Raw genomic sequence first — 9,258 nt, 5'->3', positions numbered from 1 at the left:
GCAGGTTGATTCTAATGGCACGAATCTCAAGAAAAACAGCAGCAGCATTAGGACGCCCTGAAGCGACTTTAAAGGTATCGCAGTCTTTATCTTTACTGGGCAGCAACTCTACGGCCTTCACTGGGCGATCCGCCTGTTCCCCGCCTCCCACAAGTGAAACAAGAAATCAAAGCATCGCATTTCATAAATTTTATTTCCATTTGACCCCTCCCTCCCCCCCCCACACAAATAAAAGTTCAAAAACACTGAATGCATTTAAAGTGCTAAAAGCTAGATAACAACAAACATCTCCGAAACCGTGGGATGAGGATCTATTCAACAGTTCAACGAAAAAATCAGTTATTTCCTCGGCCGGATAGCGAATTGAAACAAAACCAAAAAAAGGAAAAAATTAATCTCAATAATACAGATCACTTAAAAAAATACACTAGCTAACCCATGGTCTCAGTCACGTTTTGACTGAGAAGGCTTTAGGAGAATGGAAACAAAGCAAAAAAAAAACCAAACAACACAGTTACAATCAGAAAAATACCATCTCTCCGGCGACAACATAACGCCTTGGTATATTTAAACAACAGACCCGAGCCATTTCCCGCGGAATCCGCAAAAATTACAATCAGAAACTGAACATACAGGCAAACACAGACACAGAAGTGGCTATCCAACACGCGGAGTCCGCAAAGCAAGAGCGGATTTTCCTGACTATGAGTCTTTTTAACGACGGTTTACGGTCGGACAGTTCCTCGATCTCAAAACTCTTGCGATCGGCTAGTGTGATAGTAAAATAAAAAAGGAAACCAAAGACCGGATCCATGACGAATTGGTTGCAATTTTTACATCCCCCAATACCCCCAGCCGAAAAAAAAGAAATTGCTCAAAGCCATTTGCAAAGCAAACCGCATTGCCTCATTTTTTAGAAGTCTGGGTCTTTTTTGGTAACAGCACGGCCTGGATGTTGGGTAGGACGCCTCCCTGAGCGATGGTCACCCCTCCCAGCAGCTTATTGAGCTCCTCGTCGTTCCTGATGGCCAGCTGTAGGTGGCGGGGAATGATCCTGGTCTTCTTGTTGTCCCGGGCCGCATTGCCGGCCAACTCCAGGATCTCAGCTGAGAGATACTCGAGGACGGCGGCCAGGTAGACCGGCGCCCCGGCTCCCACTCTCTCGGCGTAGTTGCCTTTCCGCAGCAGGCGGTGGACGCGGCCGACTGGGAACTGCAAGCCGGCCCGAGAAGATCGGGACTTGGCCTTGGCCCGTGCTTTGCCGCCGGTCTTACCTCGCCCAGACATCGGAATAGAATGGAGGAGCCGCGCTGATACAATGTAACTGTGTCAGGTAACAATGTAACAGCAACTGGAAACAATATAACCGCGACACAGTAACTGCTCGTCAGTTTCAGCGACAATGTAACAAACAAGATGCTGGCCTTCTAGAACACGCATAAACCCCGCCCCCTCCCATGCGTCACTCACCGGTACGTCACATGCCCCATAGCCATTGGTCAGACCGTACATACCGAACTCTCCCATTGGAGTCGCTTTGGATCCTTCATTTGCATACTGCTGCATACACAAACTCTCCATCGGATTGGGGGAAGCCGGTTTAGGGGGAGGGGGCCACTCCATCCCCACCATCTGTTTACCCAAGGATCCGAAGACAAAACCTCTCGGTCGCTCCCGCTCTCGATCCCGCTCCTTCCTGCAAACAACAAATGCTGGAGACTGCAACGGTCACGCAGCATCCATACAGAGAGAGCAAACTCTGCTTGGCTTGCTCTCTCTCCATGGATGCTGTCTGAGCCTCTGTGATCTCCAGCATTTTTATTTTCAGTACAAATTAAAGCATCTGCAGTAATTTTCTCCTACCTCTCTCCCCCTCCTTTCTTCTTCTTTTCTCTCCAATTCTCTCCCCTTTCTCTCTCGTTTTCTCTCTGCTTTTCTCCTCTCTATCTCCTTCTTTCCCTCACTCCCCCCCTTTTCTCTCTCTCTCTTCCTCCTTCTTTCCCTCTTCCTCACACCCGATCCCCCTCCAAATTGGAATTACACTCTTCTTTCTCCTGCCTTTTCCATCCTGGATTCACTGCTGGTGTCGCATGTCTTCCCCAACCATCTTGGGTTTCCATCCAGGGCCTGAGAACCTAAAATCTGAACCTCACCATCTTATCCTCACCATGCTCCATAATCACTCTGCATAGAATAAAATAGAATAAATATCACAGAGTAGCTCTGAGAGAATAAAAAAATCCTCAGTGCTGGGAAGGATAAACATGGAATTTTTACAGCACAAAAAAGAAACTTTGAAATAGAATTTTGTAACTATAACAAAGATTTCCTTCAAAGAAAAGCAGCTCTGTGTTTTAAATATTCACAGATACAAGGTATTCAAGAAAGGGAGAACGAGGGAGGGGGTGTCAGTTGAACAAGGAGATGTTGCAGAGCTCAGAGATAGTAGGAACTGCCGATGCTGCAGTCTGCGATAACAAAGGTGTGGGGCTGGATGAACACAGCAGGCCAAGCAGCATCAGAGGAGCCGGAATGCTGATGTTTCTGGTCTGGACCCTTCTTCCGAGCTGAAGTCAGAGCACACATCTTGGACCAGATCAGCCGTGGTCTCATTGAATGACAGAACAGGCTCAAGGGGCTGAATGACTTAATCCTATGTTTCTATGGACATCTTTTCTCTAGGGTGGCTGTCAGAGAGAGCCTGTTGGACCCTCAGCTTCAATGCAAGCATTTACTTTGACCATTTGAGATGATCCATCACGTCACCCTCTTGAAAAATTCCTGTGATTAAAAAGAACAACAGCAAAACTTTTGCCAAATGCATATCCAATCATCCAGTAACAATGCCCCAAGTCCCTTTGCCTGTCCTTGTCCTGCTATCTCAGTGGTAGAAGCTGGTTGCTGTAAGGTCATTGTCTTTCACTGGGGAAAGTTGCAGAAGGCCAGGCCCAACACTTAATGGTGCGCCTATGTGCCAGCTACAGACAGCAGCATGGCAGCTGAGCTAGCATCAGTCTGACTGCATGAGTGGTAGTGGCAGGAGCAACAGAGCGGAGGTATCATGACTGGGTTCCCTTCGACTGGGGGCCAATGTGTTTGACAAAGAAGAGGGAAGGATACCAGTGAGATGGTATGAAACCAAAAGCATCTCAGACAGAGGGTGGTGGTGGAGGGTGCATTTTGGAGTGGAGGCCTCTGATTGGCAGTGCTGGGTCCTCTGCTTTTGTCATTTATATAAATGTCTTGGATATGAATATAGTACATTTGCAGATGACACTAAAATTGGAGGTGTAGTGGACAGCAAAGAAGGTTGCCTCAGAGACACACACGCTCTCACAGTCATACACATACACACACAGAAGCACACATACATATGTGCACGCACACACACACACGCGCGCATGCGCACACACACACACACATACACGCACACACACACACACACACACACACACACGCACACAGACTCTCACAGTCACACACACACACACACACAGAAGCACACATACATATGTGCACGCACACACACACACACACACACAGAAGCACACATACATATGTGCACGCACACATACATATGTGCACACACACGCACACAGACACACACACTCACTCTCACAGTCACACACGCACACACACACACAGACACACTCACTCTCACAGTCACACACACACACTCTCATAGTCATACACACACACACACACACACACACACACACACACATTTTCTCATTGTCTCTCTCTGCCTGTGTAAGGTGGAGAACTTCGTTTTGGGGAGTGGGTGAGGTTTTGCAGTAGTGGGGGGAAGAAATAGGGAAACATAGGTCAGTCTGAATAAACAGCTGAGCTGAATCATAGAATTCCTACAGTGCAAAAAAAGGCCAAGTACCCCATTGAGTCCGCACTGCATTCCACCTTCACCTAGCCACCTGCCCATTACCTGTAACCCTGCATTTCCCATGGCTAATCCACTTAGCCTGTACATACCTGGACACTATACCACGGCCAATCCAGCCTAACCTGCACATCTATGGTCTGTGGGAAGAAACCAGAGGAAACCCACACAGGGAGAACGTGCAAACTCTGCACAGACAGTTACCTGAGGGTGGAATTAAACTCAGGTTCCTATCCCCATGAGACAGCACTGCGAACCACTGAGCCATCATGTCACCCAATTCAGCGACTTGAATGTTGAAAACATTTCAAGGTTTAGGATTGTGTGTGGGAGATGTTCAGAGTGGGTTAAGTAGGAACAAAGCTGATCCTTTTTGTCACTCTTTGAGGACAGGAGGCAGCTTTTGTTACATTTCACTGTCATGCAGCAATTCCTGAGGTTACTCATTAAATTGGCGACAGTGTTTTATACTTGGGACGACAAAACCCAATCAACAACAACAGCTTGACTTTATATCGCATCTGTAATCTAGGAAACTATGCCAAGATGCTTCTCAGGAGCAACTATTAAACAAAATTTAACTACTAATTAGATAAAGGAGAGATTAGAACAGGTGACTTTTGACCTGGTCATGTCACCGCAGCATTTCTATGGTTGGTCCAGTTCAGTTACTGATCAACAGTAACTCTGAAGATATCGACAGAGGATTCAGTGATGTTGATGCCATTAACGGCTAAGTGGTGATGATTAGATTGTCATCTTGGAGACGGTCATTGCCTGGCACTTGTGTGGTGTGAATGTTACTTGTTGCTTATCCACCCAAGAATCAACATTGACCAGGTTATGCTGTATTAGGATCTTTGCTATCACTGATAATCAGAAATCTATTGATCTCTACTTTAAATAAATTCAAAGACTGTGTCACCACAGTCTGGCACCTATGTGGTTTGAACATTAATTGCTGTTTTTCATCCTGAATATTGTCCATGTCATACCACAGTTGAACATGGGCTGGTTCAGTATCTGAGGAATTTTGAATGGTGCAGAACATCACGCAGTTATCAGCAAGCATCCCTAGATCACTGTATTTGAGATATATACTTTTTGCTGGTTCATTATGAGTGTCAGCTGGTTATTGATAGTAGGAATTGCAGATGATGGAAAATCCAGATAAAAAGGTGTAGAGCTGGATGAACACAGCAGGCCAAGCCCTGAAATGTCAGCTTTCCTGCTCCTAAGGTACTGCTTGGCCTGCTGTGTTCATCCAGCTCTACACCTTGATATCTCAGTTGATCAGGTGCCAGTTAAAACAATGTTTTCTGTAATACAGCTGGGAAGGGTTAACAAAGCAAGTGCTAACAAAGCAAGGGCTAACAATGCAAGGGATTACACTCCGAATGGTATGACCCTCATAAGTACTGAAGATCAGAAAGACCTTGGTTTCTGAATCCATAGTACCCTGAAGGAAACAGGGGAGATGGAGAGGGTGGTTAAGAATGCCTGTGGGATACTGGTCTTTCTGAGCTCGGGCATTGGATGCAAGAACAAGGAGGTTATGCTGGAACTGTATAAGACACTGGTTAGGCCACAACTGAGGTATTGTGGACATTGTAGGAAGGATATGATAACACTAGAGAGAGTGCAGAGGAGGATCACCAGGATGCTGTCTGAGCTACGAGGAAAGTTTGTTTAGACTGGGGTTGTTTTCCTTGGAGCGGAGTGTGGACCTGGTAGAGGTGTATGAGATTCTGAGTGGTATAGATAGAGTGGATAGAAAAGCACGTTTTCCATAAGTAGACAGGTCAATAACCAGTGGGCATGGATTTAAAGTAGGAGCTGGGAGGCTAAAGGGAGAGTTACGGAGAAGCATTTTCACTCAGAGAGTGGTTAGAGTCAGCAACTCACTGCCTGAAAGGTTAGTTGAATCAGAAACTCTCACAGCAGTTAAGTTTTATTTAGATATTTGCTTGCATTGCCATTGGCTCCAAGGAAATGGGCCAAAAGCTGGAAAAAGGGATTAGTGTAATCAGACCTTCGCTGACTGGTATGGGCACAATGGGTTGAATAGCCTCATTCTATGCTGTAAACATGTTTGCTGATGCTGAAGACTTAGACTGATTGGGTGAAATTGGCCGGATTGAATTTGAGATAACAAGGTGTAGAACACAGCAGGCCAGGCAGCATCAGAGGAGCAGGAAAGCTGACGTTTTGGGCCTGGACCCTTCCTGTATTTTGTAGACAGTATATATGTGAGCAATCTTTCCTATTGTTGGGTAGATGCCAGCGTTAGAACATAGAACATTACAGCACAGTACAGGCCCTTCGGCCTTCGATGTTGTGCCGACCTGTCATACCAATCTCAAGCCCATCTAACCTACACTATTCCATGTACGTCCATATGCTTATCCAATGACGGCTTAAATGTATCTAAAGTTGGTGAATCTATTACTGTTGCAGGCAAAGCGTTCCATTCCCTTACTACTCTCTGAGTAAAGAAACTACCTCTGACATCTGTCCTATATCTTTCACCCCTCAATTTAAAGCTGTGCTCCCTCATGCTTGCCGTCACCATCCTAGGAAAAAGGCTCTCCCTATCCACCCTATCTAACCCTCTGATTATTTTATATGTTTCAATTAAGTCACCTCTCAACCTTCTTCTCTCTAATGAAAACAGCTTCAAGTCCCTCAGCCTTTCCTCGTAAGACCTTCCCTCCATACCAGGCAACATCCTAGTAAATGTCCTCTGCAACCTTTCCAAAGCTTCCACATCCCTCTTATAATGCGGTGACCAGAACTGTACACAATACTCCAAGTGCGGCCGCACCAGAGTTTTGTACAGCTTCACCATAACCTCTTGGTTCCGGAACTCGATCCCTCTATTAATAAAAGCTAAAACACTGTATGCCTTCTTAACAGCCCTGTCAACCTGGGTGGCAACTTTCAAGGAACAGCCTGGCTAGGGAGCACTGCTAATTCTGGAGCATAACCCTTAAATGCTATTGTTGCAGTATTGTGATGGTCTACAGCCTTTGCCCTCTGCAGTGTCCTGTACCTGCTGCTGTTTCTTGAATTGGTTTGGCTGAAGACTGGCCTCGATGATGCTGGGGATCTCAGGAGGAGCGCAAGATGGATCATCCACTCAACATCTCTGACTTTAGTTTATTCTTTCATGGGATGTGGGCATTACTGACTGAGCCAGCATTCACTACTCATTCCTCATTGCTAGGAGGCCAGTTAAGAGTCAGCCACATTGCTGTGGGCCTGGATGGGTACTGGGGAGGTGATGGCCTAGTGGTACTATTGCTGGACTGCTAATCCAGAGAGCCAGATAGTGTCCGGGTTTGAATCCCAATATGGTACACGGTGGAACTTGAATTCAATAAAAGGAACTCCAGAGTGAAGAGTCTAACAATGACTGTGAATCCATTACCAATTAGTGGAAAAATCCTTCTGGTTCATGAATGTCCTTGAGGGAAGGAAACTGCTATCCTTACCTAGTCAGGCCTATGTGTCCAGACCCACAGCAATGTGGTTGATTTTTAACTGCCCTCTGGGCAATTAGGGATGGGCAATAAATAAAAACCAAAAGATCTGCGGATGCTGTAAATCAGGAACAAAAACAAAGTTGCTGGAAAAGCTCAGCAAGTCTGGCAGCATCTGTGGAGGAGAAAACAGAGTTAACGTTTCGGGTCCAGGGACCCTTCCTCAGAACTGATGGTGGCTGGAAAACATCACATTATATGCAGAAAATAGGAGGTGGGTGGAGTAGGGAGTAAACGATAGGATAGAGCCCAAAGGGAGAGAAAGACAGTTGGACAGACAAAGGAGTTGCTGACGATCAGGCTGGGATGGTGAATGGATGTTAGTGGGGGCTGTTAGTGACTAACAACAGGGGGTGTGTAGTGGCAGGCTCTGTGGTAACAAGGCCTGGTGTGTGGGGTGGGGTTTGGGACATGGAAGAGTTTAGGCCCTAAAGTTATTGAACTCAATATTGAGTCTGGAGGGCTGTAGGGTCCCCAAGCGGAAGATGAGGTATTATTACTCCAGCTTAATAATAAAGTGTGGAGCTGGATGAACACAGCAGGCCAAGCAGCATCTCAGGAGCACAAAAGCTGACGTTTCAGGCCTAGACCCTTCATCAGATCTCCAGCAACTGCAGTTCCCATTCTCTCTGTTTACTGCAGCTTGCACTGGGCAATAAATGCTGGACTAGCCAGCCACACTCTCATCCCACGAATGAATTTTTAAAAAAAAGAATTGTTTTGGCAGATATACTTCACGAAAGGGCATTACCGAACCAGATGGGTCAGTAGAACAACCAACAATTACTATTTGACTAGCTTTTTAAAAAAAAATCCATATTATTATTGAATTCAGAATTCATCATCCACACTGGTGGGATTCAAACACAGATTCACCAAAGAATTAGCCCAGGGTTCTGGGATTAACTAATCCAGTGACAATACCACTCCATCACTCTCTCCCCAAAGATGGATTTTAACAAAAATTCAACAGCTTTATGGTCATTTGAAGTTACACCCAGCTTTGTGGGAAAAAGAAGTGATCTAAAATGATAAAAATGCCGCAGTGATTTGACCTCACATTCTCCATATGCGTGGTGCAGCAATAATTCTGCAGGAGACGAAATGTCAAGTTCGATAAATTGACTCTGAGATAAATCATTCATTGTAACAAGTGCAGAGATTAAAAAGCTAACTGTTTGGAAGTTCTTGGAGGTCACTGAGATAGGATTTGAACTTCAGAAACAGGCTGGTGAACAAGCAACAGAATCAAGGCAAAAAGCAATGTTTTCTCTTCACAGATAATGGTGCCCTTGAGGCAGATTCATAGGGCAACAGAATATAAACCCTGATACTGCTTTCCACAACTGTCAGCCCATCAAGAACTCAAAGACTAAGTAACAGCAATATTACAACCTGTTAAGCAAAGAAAGATCGACTCGCATCTTTCTCAACCTCCAGATGTTTCAATTTACTTTATAACCAAAGTAATACAATAGTAGGAGCTGCCGATGCTGGAGTCAGAGATAATACAGTGTGGAGCTGGAGGAACACAGCAGGCCAGGCAGCATCAGAGTGGCAGGAAAGAAAATGTTTCAGGTCGGGACCCTTCCCCAGGAATGGGGAGGGGGAAGGGAGCTCATAAATAAATAGAGAGGAGGGGTGGGGCGGGGAAGGTAGGTGGGTGATCAGTGTAGGCAGTGGTAGGGATTGGTCAATGAGGTGGGCGGGGCGAATAGGTTGGAGAGAAGACAGACAGGTCAAGGAGGCGGGGATGTGAGGGACGGTTGGTCACAGGATGAGGCTGAGGGTGGGCAGATGTTGAAACTGGTAAAGTCCGTT

General features: G+C 45.8%; 1 protein-coding gene across 1 annotated transcript; it reads right to left on the bottom strand.

Moving 5' to 3' along the window:
- Nucleotides 1-219: 219 nt before the first annotated feature.
- Nucleotides 220-1,448, bottom strand: LOC125460275 (histone H2A). The gene has a single exon (XM_048547548.2). The coding sequence runs from the start codon at nt 1,285-1,287 to the stop codon at nt 907-909; it is 381 nt and encodes a 126-aa protein (XP_048403505.1). The 5' UTR covers nt 1,288-1,448; the 3' UTR covers nt 220-906.
- Nucleotides 1,449-9,258: the final 7,810 nt, after the last annotated feature.

This window comes from Stegostoma tigrinum, chromosome 11 (assembly GCF_030684315.1).
Source record: "Stegostoma tigrinum isolate sSteTig4 chromosome 11, sSteTig4.hap1, whole genome shotgun sequence".
NCBI classification, from domain to species: domain Eukaryota; kingdom Metazoa; phylum Chordata; class Chondrichthyes; order Orectolobiformes; family Stegostomatidae; genus Stegostoma; species Stegostoma tigrinum.
Note: the sequence above shows the minus strand (reverse complement) of the source record. Positions and strands in the feature narration are given on the sequence as shown.

Bases quoted from the DNA above. Each gene is read 5' to 3' on its own strand.
- LOC125460275 (XM_048547548.2), bottom strand. From the start codon at position 1,287: ATGTCTGGGCGAGGTAAGACCGGCGGCAAAGCACGGGCCAAGGCCAAG.